Genomic DNA, 23084 nt, shown 5'->3' with positions numbered 1-23084 from the left:
ATCTTACCAAAGAAACGGAAGTATCGGCGACAGTTGGCGACAATATTTCAGCAGATATATATATGTGTGTGTGTGTGTGTGTGTTATATACGTCTCTGATTTCAGTGACCTGTGTAACTGTTATTAAACAGTAGACAGATCAGCTGGAACATCCATACTTATTCTTACGTTTCCCTGCGATGTAATAGCGATATATGTCCCAGATATGAAAAAAGTAATGTCAACGTTTCAAATAGGATTATACATAAAAAGTTGTACATTTTAAACCCATATACTGGTAATAACTGATAATAAATCATTAACTCACCAGCTAAAATGTAAACACAAGTTAGGCCTTTCACGTGGGTAGTACTAATTACAGCAGGTTACCGCCCGCTACTGTCCAGTGTTGCCCGATATTGCCCGGTACCGCCCGGCAACGCCCGGCACCGCCTGGGAACTATATATTGACCACCAGGGATTTAAATTTAATGATTTGAAGTACCTCATATCTTAATATATTGACAAAACCAATATTTCAGTCAAAAAATGGTAGAAAACCTATCCAAATTTTCCGGATTTACAGTTATTTGAAATATGTGATATGCAACGATGAGTTAGGTTGCTGTTCCCCAAGTAAGACCACTATTTTCCTATTTATTTTTAGGCTAAGAGTTCCTTAACGAACACACTACATGTTTAGCGAGGATATTGGTCTACAGAGAAGCCCGGGCGGACGAAGAGGTGGCGTTACATAACCTGAATGATATACCCTGACCGGGTGGTAGCCATATACCAATTATGATAATACTAATTCCAAACTAACCGTGCGGACGGAGCGAATTATGTTCATGTTGTTAATATTTAATAGATGTGATAGAGTTTAATGGATACAATAACAAAAAGAAAGCTATGGCGGTCCAGACATACGGCAAATAACATGATCCAGTCTCTTCGTTGCAATCATGCTGATTTCAAATGTCCGTGATTACTGTATTTTGTAAAGATAATTTAATCTTTTCACGGTATATCAACGGTTACTATTTATGAGTATGATACTTCAATAACCAAATTTCTCATTATTTCTGAATTACTATATTTAATTTAATAGAAATAAAAGTCCGGGCGGTCATTTTTACAAATATCTTTTATCGTTTCTGGATCAGGATATTTAATTAATTCCCATGGAAATAGATAATACAGATTTAACGATACATGGAGAATAATATTTCTGTCATTTAAAAATAGTTTTTATATAATTTCTGAATTTTAATATTCATATTATTCACATGAAAGTATATTATACAGATTTAATTGTATATGAATAAAAATAAAAACGGGCGCATTAGATATCGCAAAAAAACATGATCCGAGCTCATTGTTGTGATATCACTTATTTCAAATAACTGTAAATCCGAAAATTTGTATAGGTTTTTACTGAAATATTGGTTTTGACAATATATTAACACATGTAACTGTTTAAACGCTTCAAATCAGAAATTAAATGCCCGGGTGGTCAATATATAGTTCTCGGGCGGTACCGGGCAAATCGGGCAGCACCGGACTGTAATTATGTCACCCGTCACACGTGTAATGGAAGCGCCCATGGCAGCAGTTGGCTGCTGCTAGATAATGCTTTAAAACCAAGATGCCGGGCAATTTTCAGAAAGCGTTACAAAAGCAGGCTTATGACATAATTTCTCATCGATATGGATTGCTTATTATCATTGGTGCCATAGTTTTGGTAACCATATCTGCATTCCACTTTGGAGAGGTAACAACATTTAGGGGAGAGAACTCGAATTTACCCGCCCCTTGTTTACTTTTTCTCATGAATTTGCTCACTAAGTTGTTTGCTAATTTAATTATCTCAAAGCACATCTAAATAAGAGTTGACCAGTAATTGTTGAATCTTCGTTTTTTAAGTGTAATGGTCATTAGAAAAAACAAAACAAAAAACAAAAAAAATAGGGAAAATTAAAAACTTCATAATACTTCAGCAATTTACAAAATTTGCTTAGAGGCTGATTAACACGTATATGGAAAGATAACCAGAGACTGTACATGATCTCAAGGTGCGTCGTTATTTCATAAAGGAACATCGTTAGTTCAACAACAGAGCTCTTGATTGATCTGTATATCATTTTGTCATGAGCAGTAAACCATTCCTCCCAAATAATGGTGGTCTTGGTGAAAGGTATTCTAGTTTTTGTTTTGAATAAGTAAAAGAGCATAATTATATTTATCTTATTTTAAGAGATAATGGAATGAATGGATTGATCTCTAATACTCATTTTATTTTTTTGTGTGCCACAATTAGACGGTATTGGAATGGAGTGAAGAAAAGTATGCAGCTGTTTTCAACTCATTTAGTGATAACTTGGCAGGGAAGTCTTTCAGAGAAAGGTAAATAACTAGTTCAATAGAGTATTGATTAAGATAAAAAAAAGATATAAAGAAAATAATGAAGTTGTTTCACTGCTTCTTATTGTTTTTGATTTTGTTAGATTTGGATCTCCAAGAGAGAAAAAAAACCAGTACTTGGGTTAATTATCTTTAATAAAATTCAGTTATGGCTCATGAACTCATTTTGGTCATGCATGGCCAAATCATAAAACAGGTAACTTAGAGTTAATTTTTAAGCATTGGAGACATTGCCACTGGAAGTAGGTAAATAAATATACATTGTGTATTAAATTAAGTGCAGAAAATCAACATGTATTGCCTGGAATCCCATTTTATCATATCTTTGCTAGCCAAGTGCTACAATCTTTCGACTTCCCCATTTCTCATGAAGAGGAGTAAATGGATTGTAAATCGTGGCCACTCTGGCACTTTTAGAGAGGAATAGCTAGATTGTAACCCTTGGTTACCAAAGATGATTCCATCATAGAACACTGAAGAAAACCTTTTTGTCTTTTATCTACAATTGTATTTTATATGAATTTTGATTCATTTTTTTGTACTTGCATATGACTTTCTGAACACTTCATTATGTATTTTTGTATACATGATGAAACTTGTTTGAGATCTCTGTACATTACAGGTTGTGTTTGCCTGTACCCATAGATGTTGTTTACACATGGGTAAATGGCTCAGATCCTAAACTCATCAACCAGCTCCGCAAAGTCAAAATGGACATGGAGGAGGAACTCAACATCACAAGGTAACTACATAGCCTTATTCTAGGAAACTATACTTTTACAGGATGAGAGCTTTCTGATACAGAATTTAGAAATCTGATAATCAAGACATTGGTTAAAAAGTTATAAACAGGATTAAGGGACATCTGTATGCCAGAGATTCTTTCTTGTATGGGATAAGAGTTTGCTTATAGTGAGTGTAGGCTTTAATAAGCAAGGCATCAGCTAAAATAACGAACAAATAAGGTCAAGGGAAAAGTAGATATTCAAGGTAGGTTATATTTTGTCATTTTGTGAAGAAAAAAAATTAATTTCAGTGTTATGATTGGTCAATTTTGTCTTATTACACGTGGGTATATGTGTGTTATTGCTGGGATACATATGAAATTATTGCTCTTCTCCCTGGGTGTATGAACAAATGCCTGGACATTTACTAACGTATATGAACACCAATGCTTTATCATGATCCAGGGAAAGTCATGCAAGTAGCCAGTGACTCAGTTTGTCAGTAATTCCTCTGTAGACTCAGTATATGGTAATGTTATGGTCTTTGTTTATGGTAGTGCAGTATGACAAAGTTATAATCCAGTTCTTTAGACAGAGTATATGGTACCATATCCCTTGTCAGGATTTAACATATCTGGAGCGGTAACATTATTTAGGATATGTAGTGGTATAGACATATTCTAGGTAGATTTACAGGTGGACAAAATACCTGTGATAAAGGTATTGAGATTCATTAAAGTATAAGTCCATGTTATACTGCCACAATTTGTCCAATTAGAATTGGTGGTTTGGCAATACATGCAGGAAGAGATATACCAGAGATAAAGGAAGGGATGTCATATTGTGTTTTTATCTTTAAATCTTGTTTTATACATGGAAAAGTTTTTAATTTGGTACAATTTTAATGTTAGATTGACAGCAAAGACTGAAAATGGGTAAGTAGTTCCTATGTAAATATTGTTATGTGGTATGTTTTGATGTATTTGGTATAATGATATGTTTTGTGTTGTCTCTAGTATAATGATATGTTTTGTGTTGTCTCTAGGTGAGTTATACCACATTAGTAGACCTTTATCACTAAAGCTACAGGCTAAGTACATCATAGAGTTTCCATTCAGAGTTCATTTGCCAAACAACACGGGAATATTGCTTTATCATTAGTATGATTTTTTAATTCCTGCTTCACTATAATTTTTCAATTCTGGTTACCAAGTATTTATTTAGTTATTTTTATGCTCCCTGAAGAATTTTCGGGGTGAGCATGTAGTCGTCACTTTGCAGTAAGTAGCCTTGCTTCACCATGTCTAAAACTGATGATTTTACTAGTGCTAGTACATTGTGACAAACATGTAGACATTGTGATATATGTAACCATACTGTGATGTACATGCAGACATATTGAGATGTTCATGAAGCACACCTTTGTGTACTTGTAGACATATTGAGATCTTCCTTTCGTAACATAGTAATGTATTTTTAGAAAACATAATGTATAGGGTGACAAATTGTGATGTGTATAAACATTGTACATGTAGACACACCATGATGTAAATACAGACATATTCAGGTGTAAATTTAGAAACACCATGATGTACATATAGACATATTGAGATGTACATCCAGGAACTCTGTAATATACCTGAAGATACACCATGATGTACATATAGACATACTGAGATGTACATCCTCCAGGAGCTCTGTAATGTACCTGAAGTTACACCATGATGTAAATATAGACATATTCAGATTTAGAAACAATGTGATGTACATGTAGATACCACAGTTACACCATGATGTACATATAGACATATTCAGATTTAGAAACAATGTGATGTACATGTATATGTCTCTTTCTTTGCATGGGGTGCTCTTTCACTATTTTAATTGCTTCTTGAAGGAACATTTTGACATTTCAGACATTAGCATGACAAAGTTCCCATTCTCACCAACCTGTTATTAAAGAAATTGAGGATATTACGGGAGATTCCATTCCTTATGAGATTTATGGAGGAGGCAGATACTTTTTCATTTTATCGAGCCTCTGACAAGTTAGAATGAAAATTTCAGGACAACCTTCATCTCATATGAAATGGAACGAATATAAGATTCTGTTTATCACATAACTCAAACACTTTTGCAAGCATTTATAATAATAATGTTTTAGTAGACAACACCAAAATCTGAATTTGGCTATATTCTAACTCCACACATTAATCATTGATGTCACAATCAAAACAATGGTGACTTTCAGCTGTGTTAGGTGTTATTACATGTGTGGACATACTGAGATTTATACTGATTACAGGGTAGTTATGTGATGTATGTTATTACACTGATAACAAGGTAGTTATATGATGGGTTTTATCACACTGATAACAGGGTAGTTATATGATGGGTTTTATCACACTGATAACAGGGTAGTTATATGATGGGTTTTATCACACTGATAACAGGGTAGTTATGTGATGGATAACACTGGTAACAGGGTAGTTATGTGATGGGTGTTATTACACTGATAACAGGGGGGTTACATGATGGGTGTTATTACATTAAAAACAAGGTAGTTATGTGATGGATGTTATTACACTGGTAACAGGGTAGTTATGTGATGGGTGTTATTACACTGATAACAGGGAAGTTACATGATGGGTGTTATTACGCTGATAACAGGGGAGTTACATGATGGGTGCTATTACACTGATAACAGGGGAGTTATGTGATGGGTGTCATTACACTGATAATGTTGTATATGTGATGTGTTTTTACACTGATAATAGGAAAGTTATGTGATAAACTTGATTTCTCTTCTCTTCTCTTATTTTTATTGTTTTTGCAAAATAAAGAAAGAAAAAAACAGATCTGAACAAAGTTTACTTGAAATTGTTTATGATATTTTGTCTGTAGATAAGGCTATAGCATTGGTGGCTGGTGTTTGGCATGCTAGCCTTTTTGTTTGTGTGTAAAGTTGTCCTTTGTCTTGCAGATGTCAATATTTTTTGCCACAAACTAGTATTACATAAAGATGATAAGTCCATTGTTAACCTTCTTTGAGGTCATTACACTGATTTATCAACCTGATATGTCAGATTAGTTATTACAGAGGTTGGTAAAGCATTGTTTAGGCCTTGATGAAGGTTAATAATGTCTTATCATATGAGACCAGATGTACAAGATAAATAGTTTTTCTGAGCGGTATAGAAAATAGACTTTCTGAGCGACAGAAAAATCTTTCAGGGCCTTATAGAAAATAGACTTTCTGAGTGACAGAAAAAATCTTTCAGGGCCTTATAGAAAATAGACTTTCTGAGTGACAGAAAAAATCTTTCAGGGCCTTATAGAAAATAGGGTGTTTTCAGAAAATATTCAGAATCTAAAGGTTTCATATTGCCTTATCAATAATGCAGTGAATTGTAGTTTAAGGTAAATTTCATGAAATATTTTCTGAAATGAATGGACATGCATTCCACTACCATAAATATGAAAGGAAAAGACTAGCAAATACCTAGGAGAAAGAAAAGAAAAGAATGTCTACGATTTGATTCTCTGTGTACACAAATAATTGTACATTACTTAGTGCTATGTATATATATATAAGATGGAGTAAAATGATATTTTATTTTTTAAATCTAAGAATTTCAGAATGCACTATCAGGGGGTTAAGACCTTTTTTGAGGAGAAGACCTTATATCCATTCAGTATGATAATAATCTCTGGGTGCAAATAATTACAAATTCAATATTGATTTTCCAACTAATTCACATCATCATGTTTCAGGGAAGAAAAATGCACTTTTACAAACTGCCTGAAGACAAATATGGTCATTCTTGACCCACCATTGCCGAAGGAGATGACCCTGGAACAGTTATCTCAGATATGTTCAACATTTAAGCATGCCCAGAAGTTGTTTCCTTTGATGTCAAATACAGAAGATAAGATGAATTTCAGTGTTGTTGCCTTCCCCAATACTTTTAACAGTATGTATTTACTCTAATAGTCTATATCTTTAATTTCCACACATTTTATTTTCAGACTTTCATGAATACCAAGTTGGGTGATTTTGAATTATTTAGATTTTCTATTTAATCAGTAGGTGATTTTGGATTTTACCTTATGTATTTAGAAATTTTCTTCCTCAAATTAAAAATGTTATTTCTTACCCTTTTTTCAAAGTCAACGTATCTTATCAATTGGGAAAATACAGCAATTTGTTCTGCTTTTGGGAAAATATATTCTTTCTTATAAACCACAAAAATAACATCAATCGATCTTTGTCTTATGGTTATTTAGCTTCAATCAATGCTTTTACTGCTTTTTCATCCGGATAGACATTGGATCATATTAATTGATGTACTGGGATATTTTAATGATTTCTGAATGGATAAATATAAACACAAAATAGGGAGAATACAATTTATTTCTAGTGGAAGAGGCCTTTCTTTGGATATAAATGTTACCACATCTATTTATAAAGAAAATAGTTTGTTGAAGTAAAGGCCCAAGTATATACGGAATAGGTCGTTTGAGTTTTCGTAGCATCATCTGTTAACATTCTTGATAAATTGTAGTCCAGTTTCATTTACAGCAATGATGAAATATCATGTACAGCAATGATGAATTTACATGTTCACAATAATTTCAATATCAACGACATATAGAAAGAGCAGTTTGCTCATCCACATTTTAGTGCAATATCTGAAGTGCAGAAAGCACTAAAATAAGATTACCACAAAATTATGTATGTTTGCAGTATGTATGTTTTCCTGTCTTACATCTAGACCAGCATTAGATTTTGTATTACAGTGTAATGTTTAAATATTGCTTTATTTCAATGTGAGGAAATAATTTTGTAAACTCCTATAAATTAAAGTTTTCAAATTATATGATTAACTCACAGAAGAATATGTATACAAAAATATATGCTTTCAGTGTCATTGCTTCCGGGTGAAGATTTGGTGGTGAATGAGCTTAATGTAACAATCAGAAGTGGCTATATAGTAAGTTGGTGAAGGACTGAACAGGATCAGAAAAATTACAATTCCTCTATTTAATTAATGTAAATGATATACCTCAAATGCTGTTTTATAAGATAGGTTAGATGGAGAAACATAAAGAATAAACATCTGTAATTGAATATTCATCATTGATTTCTGTAAAATCTTGTTACACTGTACTGCTATTTTAATATTGGCATTATAAAGGGATATTGTCTGGTAAGTAGAGCAACCTTTACATAACAACATTAAGAGAGCTGACTTTGAGATATGTGGCATTAGGTGAAATGGCCCATAAGAGTGAGGGCATTATATTAAAGTGGCATTATATTAAAGTGGCATTATATTGAGGTTTTACTGTTTATGCAGACGACAGACTGGACTGTTCCCAACAGTATACTGATGTCTGATGTCATCATAATGGCAGGAATTCCTTCCAAGTACAGTCTGGAGGAACTAAAGGAAAAACTGCCCAATAGTGTGAAGAATGGGGTGGATAAGGTAACGACAAGGGTTGTGCTCTGTCTGGTGTGGTAATGCTGTGCAATAAATTATGATGGTCACTGCTTAAAAAATCCTTTCAATTTTTACTTAGTTTCACAAACCATGATTTTGATTAACAATTGTTATTTCAAATAAGAAAAAATTACATTGTACTTCTAAAAGTGATTGTTAGGCCCTTTGAGATGGTATGTTTTCCTGGTGTGGATTGGCTGATTGTGTTATAAGCCTGATTTTGATTGCCTGTTATGTTGTCATACTCAATTTGATTGGCTGTTGTAGATGGAGCTGCATAGTGAAGAGGGCTTGGTTGTGATGTATGTTCCACAACATGATGATTTCAATAGAATCCTGGCAGTAAGTTTTGTTATCTGTGAATTAATTTTTTTTGTTTTGTTTGTTTGTATTTTTTTCTCTTTCTGGTGTCAGTTGTAAGTTTCATTTGAGTATTCAATTTTTTATCTGCGTCATGAATTAGATGTTATTCTTTGCTGCAGGCTAATAATTTTACATTTGATGGGAAGGAGCCCACACTGAATGCAGCCAACCTGGTCTGGGACTTGAGAGATGTAAGTAGGAACGGTTCTTCATGATGTCCCCAGGTGTCACACCATTTTTAAAAGTTTTCAAAATTAAAAAAAATATTTCTTGAAATACCTTTTTAACAAAATAGTCTTTTGTATTTTGATTGTACACTGACTTCAGTTCCGAAGAAATGAAGATGTCTCTGCCAGCCGCTTCGAGGACAATGAGGAACTGAGGTATTCACTAAGATCCATTGACAGATTTGCCCCATGGGTCAGACACATCTATATCATTACCAATGGACAAATTCCCTACTGGCTCAACATGGAACATCATCGGATCACTGTGGTTACACATGAAGTAAGGAACGGATATCTTATTTTTAGCTTTCATCAATGATTGTCTTAAAAAATGATCAACTTATTCAAAACAATACCTAAACCCTTGCTTGAAATGTTGTAGTAGATGTGTTTCAAAAAGAGCACTTTTTTCATTGATATCTGTCTTATGGCATCCAAATATTAAGATAACAAAAAGCACAGATCTGATTCTGCTTGAATGTCGGGTATTACAATGGCTTTTATTAAGAAATATACTGTTTAATATCAGTGTTCTACAAGAGATCGTTTGCACAGAATTATCTATCTTCCAAATTTACAAAAAAAATATAAAACATTTCAATGCTGGCATTACTTTATTCATTTTCACAGGAGCTCTTCCCCAATAAAACTCACCTGCCAACCTTCAGCTCGCCAGCTATAGAGGCCCATGTCCACCGCATCCCTGGACTATCCAAACGCTTCATATACCTTAATGATGATGTCATGTTTGGCAAAGAGGTGTGGCCTGATGACTTCTACACCTTCAGTGGAGGTCAAAAGGTCAGATGGAATTTCACTTTGTGATGAATCCTCAATCAACATAATAATTATCATTCTGTCTGTCCATCTGTCAGTATGTCTTTTTTCTCAGTATGCATTAAGCCTTCTTTTGAGTCTGCAATATTTTTGCAAAATCCATCACTTGAGTGTCTCTTATAATAGCAGAATGTTGCCAGAATCGGGTCACTCCAAATTCCTTCTTCATTTACGAATTACTGTCATACAGGTATATTTAACTTGGCCCGTTCCAAATTGCCAAGATGGCTGCCCGACAACTTGGATTAAAGATGGCTACTGTGACAAAGCATGCAACAACACTGACTGTGAATGGGATGGTGGAGACTGTACAGGTAACCACACACAAACACGGGAACAATCAGTTTGACAGAATATCTAAAGATTGTTTCTATCTTACAGAATAAACACAGAGTAAGAAATATACATCATACTTGAATTCAAAAGACTGAAATGTAAACACCTGCCCTTTGTGATAAATATTTATTGGTAGAGATATGGGTGGGCTTATTACCAGACTCAGGCTTATTGCCAGATAAATATTATAAAGTTTATTAAACAAAATTTGTAGAATGATGTATGTTTTTTTTTATTTAGGTGACCATGTGAACCAAGCTGCTAACTGGCACGGTGGAAGTTGGCAGGGAGACACAGGAATAGGTATGTTAACAACACAGTAATGTTAGTGTCAATACTAAACCTGCATTATACATTACTTCTTACCCTGATTTAAAAAGAAAAAAACTAGTCCCTGTTTTACATATCTAGCAACATGAAGTAAATTTGAATATAAAAATTCTATATAAATTTAAATACAGTAATTCTAAGTAAATTTGTAAAAAAAAAATTCTGTCAGTTGTTAAAGAAATTCAATCTAAACTATTTCTATTGTTAACACAGATTTTTCTATGAAAAATTTGTGTATTGATTATACTTGTACTGTGATATGTAAATTTGTGTATTTTTCATAGACTACTGTTACCAAGGCTGTCCTAATACCTGGCTGGCAGATCGATACTGTGATACAGTAAGTAACACAGAGTATTTTGATATGTTAAGTTTGTGGCATTTTCCCAAAAACACCTCATTGAAATCTGTCATTTAGGGCAAATAGTTTTTTGTTGTGTTTGTTTATTTAAGTTGCCATATGTCCATTCACATGGATGTCTTCTGATATATATTTCTGTAAATATGCTGAATACAAAAAACAAAAATTAACCAGACATGTTCAGCCTAACAATGGAAAAAATTTAGGTCCACAGCATTTAGATATTTGTAAGGCAATAAACCACTGCCTTGAATCAAGCCCCTCGCTTGTAGCAGGATAGTCATGTAATATTGTGATAACTAATTGTGGTGTTTGGTAGTTGTTGATAGATAACTGGGATGATGTTGTTAGGTAGTTGAATGAAAAGTATAGTAATAGAGGATTGATATAATTTATCATTTTTCAGACATGCAATACTCTGGAGTGTGGATTTGACACTGGAGATTGTGGGATTGATAACTATAATCTACTGTATAGAGTTGACCTCCTGCCATCCACAACCAGTTACACAATCCCTAAAGGTCAGAGTTCATACCACATCAGATCTAAGGTCAAAGGACTGGTCCATAGATTACAAACACTCAGTTTGCTTCAGAAATTTCAGTGCCATAATATGAATACTTCATGAAAATTTTATTTCAGTTTTCACATTAATAATTTCCTGTAAGAAATATATAATCAATTTACCACTGATGTTTATTGTGAATATTTCGTATCAACTGAAAGGAAAACAACTGAAAATTAAAATCAATTCATCGTAGTCTGCTTTGTATGAAATTAAGTTACAATTTCCGTCCTTTTATGAGACCACTGGGGTATCATGTGGTCATTCCTATTTCCTATGAGGTTTGGTATCATTTAGCTCCATGTGTTTTGAATAATCCAACAAAAATAATTGTAGAAACAAAAATCAATATATTACATATTTTTGAAGTCCATGATTTTTATGCCTCACCATGTTGTGATGATGTTGTATGTATTGTGTTAACCATGTCCCTTCAATCTCTACTATCACGTCCTATCACATCCAGCTCTTTTGCTTGATAGTCCAGAATCGAGGTCATATCTTGAAATTTTCACAACAGATTTGGTTCCTATTTACCCGAGAGTATCATGATATCAATTTCTACATTTAATCAGATTCTGGTTTGCATAAAGATAGGGACATATATGTCTTATTGACATTTTCCAGTTGCTATTAAAGCTAACTTTTTAAAAAATTCTGCAATATACAGACTGTTCTCTGTTATTTTGACTTTCAGGTGAAACTGTTATCTACTTCAACCTAACTTCCTTGGTTGGCTTGAAGGGAACTATATATCGTGCAAGTTACAATCAATCAAGTGTGGTGAGAGCATCTGCTATTGGCAACAAATTTAGGGTCATGACCCTTATTCTACATCCAAAGCATAATAGAACCACAGTAACCTTCACCTTGAATGGTCACAGAGGTAACAGCAACGACACAGTAGAGGTAATTATTATACCATGACACTTGACATTCTGTAAGAGGAATGACACCAGGGCTCCCAACACTCACTTCTCGAAAGAAATAAAAATAATGAAAAAAGAAACAAAACGATACTTGATATGCTTTAGGTAAATTCTGTATAAAACCTTATGGACCAAAGATATTCTTTTTATCTGCAAAGTTGATTTTACAGAGAAATGAATTCTCATTTGCATTTTTATATTTGATTAAAGCCTTTAATCTAAAGACTTATCTAAATAAGTATTTATTATTATCATCAATAGCAAAATTAAATTTGATTGTTGTGATTTATTTTATTGTAAAGAATTGCTTCCTGGCTCTTTTTACTTTGCTTGTTAAGCTCAAGAATTAAAAAAGAGATATCTCTTACTGTCCAAACATATAAAATGTTGGATTCATTCATGATAAAGTTTTTAATTATCTCAATTTGGATCAAATGCATTGCATTTCTTTACAGTTTTAAATGTGCCAGCTTCCTATTAGCATGATTTGTTGAAATTTTGAATTTTATAATTTTATAATTTATTTGTTTATTACATTTCCATTTTCAGCTTATCTTTAATGTGACTGTTAACACTGATCCAGGAAAAAAGCAGGTCAGTGTTAATGAAACTCTTGAAATTGCAAAAGCAAACCAGACAAAAGGAAACATCAATGAGACCAAGAATACAGTCAGGGAAGTCAAACTCAAAGACATTCCAAAGGAATTGTGGTAAGTGTTACGATTCACAGCTAATTCAGTAGAAAAATGTAGTTTATATGGTATGAATAATTACAAAAGTGTTGCTTGGTTTATAAACTTAGGTAAGAATTTCCATGTATATAAATAATGCAAGGCTTCACCCAAACCAGAATTGTTTCCATCATAATGGCTAGAGAATAAAGAAAGAAGACTATCAAATTAAAATACACATATCCATAATTATTAAATCTTTTTATGAATTAAAACACCTGAAATATTGATGTTTCCATTATTTAATTGATAAAATCTAAACTTTTCACTATTTTCTTTCACATTTACAACAATTTGTAATCAAATATATTACATAATGGATGAATGGCTAAATGGGTGAACATTTTTTCTCTCTATTTTGTTTTTGATACTGTATTATAGGCATCCGAAACCGAAGGCTTCAGAAAATGAGTTATCAGATCTTCCACCTCACGTGAACTTATCAGCCATTGAACTTCCCCAGCCTTTGGCGATAGAATTGAACAACTCTAGACAACAGCTGATGGATGGTATGGTATCCATAACACTAACCATGGGGCTTACTTTTGTGAAATTGACTTTCTGAAAATCAATAATGAAAATACTGCTATGTCAACAGAATTTGAATTCAAACTCCGATTTGATGAATCTTGGGCAAAATATATATTTTAAAAAAGGTTAACTTAGAGACCCCTGAAAAAGTACAGGGAGAATAAGACCAGGTGTTCTGGAAGGATAAGTATCTTCTTCATCAGTGACACCCACCATGTAAATCTTGGTCAAGCCAAGTAAGTTATGTCTTATTCTCAAATAAGAACATGGTAAACAACATATCTAATAGGTATACTAACAAGCATCAAAACCCTCCAACTTCATGTCACACAAGGAAATAAAACATTTCCTGATGAACTTAATCCTTTTGAATGTTTAACTCTGAAACAAGGATAGACTAAAGCAAAATGATAGATATCATTAATATAAGCAAAAAATATCAAGGTACATTGAACCATATTTATCTGTAATGCTATTAGTCCATGTAGGATAGTGTACTCCATGACAGTTTTAGAAAAATATGTTGAATTCTTTGAATTTACTTATTCTGGATAAATACATTTGGTGCACTATTTTGAAGTGACAATACCATATCTTACCACCAGAAGAAAGTTAGATCTATATAAATTAACATGACAATACCAGTATTTATTGTAAAGTATGGTGGTTAATTCTAATTGTCCACAAGAGTTATCAGCTAACTCATGTTACACAAATCAATACTTAGAGCGAGGTAGTTAAATTTTTAAAAATCCACTCAACCACAGAATTGGAAATAAATCACTTGATTTCCTGTCTTGTTTTAACACGAGAACCATTTAATTCCATCAAACCAAATGGTAGAACATACATGGAATTTGAACTCAGTTATTTGTATTGTTGATACCTAACAGAATATTATTTTTATCTATTTAAGGTGAACTGACAGAAAAGGGATTTATAATCCAGCAGCAGATTATCTGGCAAAAATTCCAGATTTTACAACGACAAAATCATGGCGATCAAAACAACATTCAGAAACCTGTTATTGAAGAATCGAAAAATAAGATAGGACAACGAAAATTACTTGGTCTGACCAGATCTTCTGTTGTCATGGAAATGGATCAAAATGGCTACCTCATGGAACTTGATGATCACCAGATTGAAAAAGAACATCTTAGAAGCATTATTATCAATGATAAACCATCTGATGTTGAGAGTCATCTCCCTTGGGAAAAAGATGGAGTCTTTAACAAGATCCAAATGGTTTGTGCTCACTTCATTTTAAAAAAAAAAATTCCATGTGTTACTCATCAACCAAAATGGGTTTCCTCCAAGTTGAATTCTTGTTGAAATCAATCACATTTATTACCTCACAAGATCGAAATTAGAATCTTCCTTAAAAAATGTATTTTAAACTTGTTTTTAAATTTGTAAATTAATTACTAATGATGTAATGGCATTCATGTAGAATTATTCACTGCCTTAGTGAATTTGTTGGTGAATGCTGGCTTCCATGTTGAAGAGCAATTACTTTAAACCAACACTTTTTTTAAATATTGTATTAAAAGGTATTACTTAAAACAAACTGAATTACAAAGGGTATTTAAATGGGACAGAATGTGTTAAAGTATATTGTACTGTTATCTGTAAGTTGATATGAACATTAAACATAGAATAGTTTCATGCTTGTGTGATCTATGTTATATACTGTTTACTGAGAGCATTTCCAAAGTATTTGTCTTTCTTCTGTTACCAAGAGTATGGCCAGTGACACAGAAGACAATATTATACATCATATATATGACTCTCTCATGATTATTCCCAGGAGAAAGAGAAGTTGAAGCGATCACAGCAATTCCCTGTTACCCAAAGACGAGGGCGCCGCCTGTTGGACACATTTGGTGACTCTCTTCGCCATGTCAACAAACTATTTAACAAGGCATTCGGGTATACAGCACGGAAAGTTCCCGGCCACATGCCTCATATGATTGACAAGGATATAATGAATGAACTACAGGACATGTACGTTGGTTGTTTTATCTGTGTAAAAGTGTTGGATGCCATTATCATAACTTGCTAGCTAGTCATCATTCGTAATGCGACTATACAATGATACTGTAACATATTTCAAATCTACAAATCACAAAGTCTGTTGGCTATTTAGAGTAGAATTTCATTTTTAACTCCAAAAATAATTGAAATGATTTTATTTTTTAGAGAATTACCTATCCATATTATACATCAATACTTATTATATGTGGATGCTTAGTGCTGAATTTGCCTTCTACATAAATGTCACAAAAAAGGTCCTGTCTTTAAATGAATCTTTATGGATGTATAAAAGGTCTTAAGGTGGTTTAGGGACTAAATCCCACTTATGTTTTTACTGGTAAAATACATTTACTCTTTGTGGTTAGTATGATTTTGTTGAATATCTCTCTTGTCATTCAGGTTTCCAGAGGAATGGGCTGTGACATCGTCACACAAGATCCGTAGTTCTGATGATATGCAGTTTGCCTTCTCCTTTTATTACTACCTGATGGGGGTCAAAAAGGATGTCACCATAGGGCAAGTCTTTGATGAAATGGACACAGATAAATCTAGGTACAGATTGTTGATCATTTTGTCTTGAGATCTTCAGTACAGTGAATATTAAAGTGGTTTAATTACATAGACATGGCTAAACACAATTATTCTCCAGAAATTGATTACATTACAAAAATTACTAAAATTAATTTCTTTTTGCCCTTCTAGTTTAAGCTTGCAAAACCAATGCTAGGACATATTCAGATAAAAATCTTATATCTGGTATAGTTGAATCCGCCAAGCAAAAGGCAGTTTATTGTCAAAGTTTTGTTATCTGGATCATTTTAGGGTTTTGTCAGACAGGGAAATCCGAACATTTGCTACCAGGCTGTTTGACCTGCCTCTAAGCCTTCCTGTGAGTATGACTACTGTTGTTCTACAAACTTTACTATGTATTAATACAGTTACTGACTGATAATGAGGACGATAATGAGTGTATTAACCTCTTTGAACTTCGTCTTTCTTACAAGTGTAACCCTGTCAGCACCATGGTGCTACTGACTGATAACTGCACTTCTTTTACCAAGAGTTTATAAGTTGTTAACTTCACCTTCCCATCACTTCCAATGTAACAATCACTGACTGATAGTGAAATCACAATAGATGTATCAACTCCACATGACCTGACCTCCCTTTGACATACCTGCTACTGCAACCAAAATCTTTCCACACAATATACAGCTTCCAGTAATTTTAACATTGGTCAGGTAAACCTTTTGTAGGAGTGGTGTTTTATCTACCTTTTGTAGGAGTGGTGTTTTATCTACCTTTTGTAGGAGTGGTGTTTTATCTACCTTTTGTAGGAGTGGTGTTTTATCTACCTTTTGTAGGAGTGGCGTTTTATCTACCTTTTGTAGGAGTGGTGTTTTATCTACCTTTTGTAGGAGGGGTGTTTTATCTACCTTTTGTAGGAGTGGTGTTTTATCTACCTTTTGTAGGAGTGGTGTTTTATCTACCTTTTGTAGGAGTGGTGTTTTATCTACCTTTTGTAGGAGTGGTGTTTTATCTACCTTTTGTAGGAGGGGTGTTTTATCTACCTTTTGTAGGAGTGGTGTTTTATCTACCTTTTGTAGGAGTGGCGTTTTATCTACCTTTTGTAGGAGTGGTGTTTTATCTACCTTTTGTAGGAGTGGTGTTTTATCTACCTTTTGTAGGAGTGGTGTTTTATCTACCTTTTGTAGGAGTGGTGTTTTATCTACCTTTTGTAGGAGTGGTGTTTTACCTAGAGCTAGCCAATCCCAAATTCATTGGTTGACAAAATTGTTGCTCTAAGAGCCCAAGCATATGAAAATTTTTCAAAATATTTTTCAGATGCTTGTGAAGATAGAAGACATGATGAGAAATTGCTCCAAACACCTACCAGAAGATGTTATCCGAGAGTACCCTCCAGTTCCCGAGGAGACATATTATGAGGAAGGCATGGTAATGTTGTTATGTCATCGCTGAAGACTTTGATGAGTATTTTATAAGTCACACCAGAGATTGTCACTATTCTTCTTTTGCTTTAAAAAAGCTTCAATGATAGTTTTCGTGTAATGATGTAATTATCATCAAAAGTTTGACTTTAGCCATAATTTTACTTCAACTGCAATACTGATCATAGATTTAAACCCATGACACCTGGCATACAAGTCTGTCGCTCTACTAATCAAGCTAGAGAGAAATTGCCTCTTTAAAGCTGGAAGGTGCCTTTATTCCTATCTACAATTAAAACCTGCCACACTGTTACCCTCGTCTTATGTGTGTGCCCCCAACACCACATCAACCAAAGTTTTCTAACTCTGACGAAGCCTCTCAGTCTCCTCTAGCTTGGGTTGGTCTATGGTATCAAATATAAGAGGAAAGGAATAGTGGTGTGTCTCCACTGCTGATCAAACTCACAAACCATGGCTTGCATGAATATGTCTTTCTGTCTATCGAGCTTTGGGGAAATTCACCCCAGCGTGATGCTAGAAGGCAACAGTAATTCTATGTACTATTAAAACATCTATTAAAACTGCCATCACCTGGTTTCACAAACAAACTCAAGATTGTATTTTATCATATTTTATATAAACTTGTTTGTTTATTTGTTTCACAGCCTCAGGTGACTAGAAACTTGTTCATACATTGTGAGCCAATGATTGAACTTGTTCACAAAAATTTCAAGCCAGTGAACAAGTATAGGTAAGGCCACATTTTGATGTTTTTATTTTAATATAAATACATTGAAAGTGAGTGTGTTTTGTTCACTAATGTCAGAAAAAATATAATATAAAAGAGAAGTGTATATAGTGCATTTATATCCATACTTTCAATTTGCCCTCTGCTTTCTCATTTTATCTTAAATAGTCTTCAGTTATCTTTACAAAACAAGGCAGAATTCAAGAATATTGATTTTGTTAAATATTTCTTTAGCTGTACAGTTGAACCTGTGTACTTTACAGGTTAAGTTTTTGGGGAGGAACTACAATTCATTGGTCACTTTAGCCTGGTAAAATAACCAATAAAAAAGATTGCTCTAGGATATTTTTTACTTTTAATAAGAACTGTTTTTGTCTGTTTTCACATACAATAATTTAAGGTGCAGAAGAACTTAAATTTGAATTTTTCTTCTCTGTCTGATTTAGTTTTACATTGATGGATGATACAGAAATTGCATTTAAGATGATAAAAAGTAATATTTCCACCGTTGTTGGACAATTAGACGACATTCGTAAACACCCTAAGTAAGTATACTTCTCACACATCCATCACTAAATAACCATTCAGTTACTGATAATGCTTTTTTTGATAGAAGTTGAAATATTTTGAGACTTTTCTAAACTGATTAAAACATAGAAAAAGGTGATGTATCTTTTATAAATTTTACAGTAAATGAATACATTCTGTTCTTCATTGAACACAGACGCCTCAAGTCACCAAAGAGACCACAAGTTAGACATAATATCTGACTTATTTTGGTGGCTGAAATTTTGTAATTGACCAGAAAAATTTGCTCAAACCTGATGTAGGAATATGTATGCATATTCTACAGCATTTTCATTCTTTCCTGTTTGTTGTTGCCTGGCTTTTTCACTAACTGCTCAGCAGTTGAGTGATAGCAGTTATGCAAGTAATATGAAAAAGTGGAAAGGAAAATGCTACCCTGATTACGAAACCACATTAGTATTTCAGTATAGGCCTCTTGTTAATTAATGATGTCATATACACAGCTGTTACTAATGATTTCTTTAGTTAAGCCAGTGCTTGTTTCCTAAGTTTATTCCCCTGTAAGATTGTGAATAACTGTATTAGACAGCAGTATGCATTAGTAGTGTAGATATAGACATTGTCTAGTGTTGGCATTGTTGACAACTTGAATAACTGTATTAGACAGCAGTATGCATTAGTAGTGTAGATATAGACGTTGTCTAGTCTTGGCATTGTTGACACCTTGAATAACTGTATTAGACAGCAGTATGCATTAGTAGTGTAGATATAGACATTGTCTAGTCTCGGCATTGTTGACAACTTGAATAACTGTATTAGACAGCAGTATGCATTAGTAGTGTAGATATAGACATTGTCTAGTCTCGGCATTGTTGACAACTTGAATAACTGTATTAGACAGCAGTATGCATTAGTAGTGTAGATATAGACATTGTCTAGTGTTGGCATTGTTGACAACTTGAATAACTGTATTAGACAGCAGTATGCATTAGTAGTGTAGATATAGACATTGTCTAGTGTTGGCATTGTTGACAACTTGAATAACTGTATTAGACAGCAGTATGCATTAGTAGTGTAGATATAGACATTGTATTGTATTAGACAGCAGTATGCATTAGTAGTGTAGACAGAATAACTGTATTAGACAGCAGTATGCATTAGTAGTGTAGATATAGACATTGTCTAGTGTTGGCATTGTTGACAACTTGAATAACTGTATTAGACAGCAGTATGCATTAGTAGTGTAGATATAGACATTGTCTAGTGTTGGCATTGTTTATAGACATTGTCTAGTCTCGGCATTGTTGACAACTTGAATAACTGTATTAGACAGCAGTATGCATTAGTAGTGTAGATAAAGACATTGTCTAGTGTTGACATTGTTGACAACTTGAATAACTGTATTAGACAGCAGTATGCATTAGTAGTGTAGATATAGACATTGTCTAGTGTTGGCATTGTTGACACCTTGAATAACTGTATTAGACAGCAGTATGCATTAGTAGTGTAGATATAGACATTGTCTAGTCTCGGCATTGTTGACAACTTGAATAACTGTATTAGACAGCAGTATGCATTAGTAGTGTAGATATAGACGTCTAGTCTTGACATTGTTGACACCTTGAATAACTGTATTAGACAGCAGTATGCATTAGTAGTGTAGATATAGACGTTGTCTAGTGTTGGCATTGTTGACACCTTGAATAACTGTATTAGACAGCAGTATGCATTAGTAATGTAGATATAGACGTTGTCTAGTGTTGGCATTGTTGACAACTTGAATAACTGTATTAGACAGCAGTATGCATTAGTAGTGTAGATATAGACGTTGTCTAGTGTTGGCATTGTTGACAACTTGAATAACTGTATTAGACAGCAGTATGCATTAGTAGTGTAGATATAGACGTTGTCTAGTCTTGACATTGTTGACACCTTGAATAACTGTATTAGACAGCAGTATGCATTAGTAGTGTAGATATAGACATTTTATTGTTAATATTTTTTCTGACAAATTCATGACTTTTTCCAGAAAATTCATTTGTTTAAATGACAACATTGACCATAACAAGGAGGACGCCAAAACAGTGAGTACATCCTATGAAAATTGATTCAGAAACAGTAGACTTTACAGAACAGTATATTTTGTTTCTTAACTCTCTTAACATCATCAGTAACCTATGGTCAGTTGTACTGATGGTACGTAATGAGCCTGCCTTGGGTTACAGACTGTGCTCTGCGAGTGCTCTAGATCATTTTCCCTATATAACAACTGCTACATCGTACAATGTTTAGGTTGATTCACTTTGTTATTTTTTATTTCACAGTCTTTATTTTATGATTTTTCAACAGGTTAAAGCAATACTCCAAGATTTCTATGAAGCTGTGTTTCCTATACCATCACAGTTTGAACTTCCACGAGAGTACAGGAACCGCTTCCTTCATACTGATGACCTAAGGGAATGGTAGGTTACACAACATTTTCTTCTCTAATAATTTTCTTATGTTTTAATTTCATTTTGTCCAGATTTTCGTTTCCACATGATAAGTTTTGAAGTGGTCACATGTTTTTCTTCAGTTTATACCATAGTAATTATAAAGTAAGTTGTTTTCTTTCTTAACCAGATAGAAACACCACTAAATATCTTGGTATTGAAATTATAAATAGTACATGAACTAGGCATTTTAAGAGATTGAAATATACATTTGCTTACATGTACATAAAACACCAAAATATTTCTATTCAGAGAAAAAAATTGTGACTGACAACACTTGAATGCTATGAATTTTCAGGAGGAAATACAGAGACTGGCTCAAGTTTTGGACACACTTAGCCTTAGCTGTGTTGGTCATCTTTACTGTGGCATCTTTTTTTGCAGAAAAGGTTGGTTGATATACTTATCACTATGAAAATACTTGATTTTTACACAATGCATTTAGATGCCGTACAGTAGTTCAAAATCACCTGACGTTTTTGATTGAGACCAGTTTTGATAGCTTTCCTGAAAAGACAAGATTGATCCCGTAATAGGTTTACATCACCAGAAGTGGTATTTATCCTATTTCATGTAATTTATATTTACAGTGATATATGTGAAATGGTATGAAAATATGTTTAGAAGCGTTGTTCATTCTATACATGGTATGATTACAGAAACATTTTTGATAAAGAATGAATATCTGATAATCAACAAACAAATTTTCATGCTGCATTTTAATCTTTATTTTACAAAGGTTGTTATTTTCATTATTGGTAACAATTCTTCATCCTTAATAGATTGAAGCAGCGCAAAGGAGATTTTTTGGACGACGTCGTCCAAAGGCAACATCATCAACAGCAGAGACCGATACGAGTGAGACGAGCGAGACTTCAAGCCGATCTCAGGGTGCCGTGGAGACTGTTTGACGGTTACTGCTCTGGATAATCACACCCGATATTCTACTGTCTGTCCTTGTCCTCCTTCTGTTAGTCATTGTAGTAATGATGGTGGGTGAATCATACAAATTCTGAAATCCTAGATATTTAGTCTGGGTGTAGAAATGTTTCTCTTCACCATTTTTCCTGATAAAGTGTAATTTGCCAGGTTTTAGGAGAAAAATTAAATAATCATTGTTTTACAAGAATTTGAAACACATATTGTATACTACACACTTCTTCTACGCAATTTTTCTTTTGTAAATGTATCTAGATATATATGTTTTAACTGGGTAAGTGTCATTATTGTAATTGATCAAATATATTGGCTGATTTTTTTTGTAATGTTTTGTTTGTGATGGTTTATTTATTCAGTAAGACAACAGGTTTTAGAATGTAATCAACATCAACAAAATTACTGCAAACATTAACAAATGTATTTATTTATAGATTAATAAACAATATGTTTTCCTGTTTGGTGTCTTCCAAAGATAATCATAGTTGAAATTGCAACTTCTGAAAAAAGTACAGTAATTTTTTCATGAAACCATGGCGTTATATGAATGAT

General features: G+C 33.5%; 1 protein-coding gene across 1 annotated transcript; it reads left to right on the top strand.

The window, feature by feature from the left end:
* Positions 1-1627: 1627 nt before the first annotated feature.
* Positions 1628-22801, top strand: LOC132565674 (N-acetylglucosamine-1-phosphotransferase subunits alpha/beta-like). Its single transcript, XM_060230370.1, has 29 exons — positions 1628-1753; positions 2300-2385; positions 3026-3145; positions 6903-7102; positions 8055-8122; positions 8489-8620; positions 8903-8977; positions 9118-9189; positions 9326-9505; positions 9856-10026; positions 10253-10376; positions 10639-10701; positions 11013-11068; positions 11496-11610; positions 12352-12563; positions 13133-13293; positions 13696-13823; positions 14762-14868; positions 14986-15090; positions 15653-15849; positions 16279-16431; positions 16702-16768; positions 17725-17835; positions 18494-18579; positions 19023-19121; positions 21134-21188; positions 21454-21566; positions 21895-21985; positions 22379-22801. The coding sequence occupies exons 1-29, from the start codon at positions 1628-1630 to the stop codon at positions 22505-22507; spliced, it is 3402 nt and encodes a 1133-aa protein (XP_060086353.1). The 3' UTR covers positions 22508-22801.
* Positions 22802-23084: the final 283 nt, after the last annotated feature.

This window comes from Ylistrum balloti, unplaced genomic scaffold, assembly GCF_031769215.1.
Source record: "Ylistrum balloti isolate Yb309-2 unplaced genomic scaffold, AGI_CSIRO_Ybal_v1 Utg369730, whole genome shotgun sequence".
NCBI classification, from domain to species: domain Eukaryota; kingdom Metazoa; phylum Mollusca; class Bivalvia; order Pectinida; family Pectinidae; genus Ylistrum; species Ylistrum balloti.
The sequence above is the reverse complement of the archived record's forward strand: the minus strand, read 5'-3'. Positions and strand labels throughout refer to the sequence as shown.

Coding starts and splice junctions, on each gene's coding strand:
- LOC132565674 (XM_060230370.1), top strand. CDS start 1,628: ATGCCGGGCAATTTTCAGAAAGCGTTACAAAAGCAGGCTTATGACATA. Junction 8,621..8,902: donor TGAAGAATGGGGTGGATAAG/GTAACGACAAGG, acceptor TGGCTGTTGTAG/ATGGAGCTGCATAGTGAAGA. Junction 13,294..13,695: donor GACATTCCAAAGGAATTGTG/GTAAGTGTTACG, acceptor ACTGTATTATAG/GCATCCGAAACCGAAGGCTT.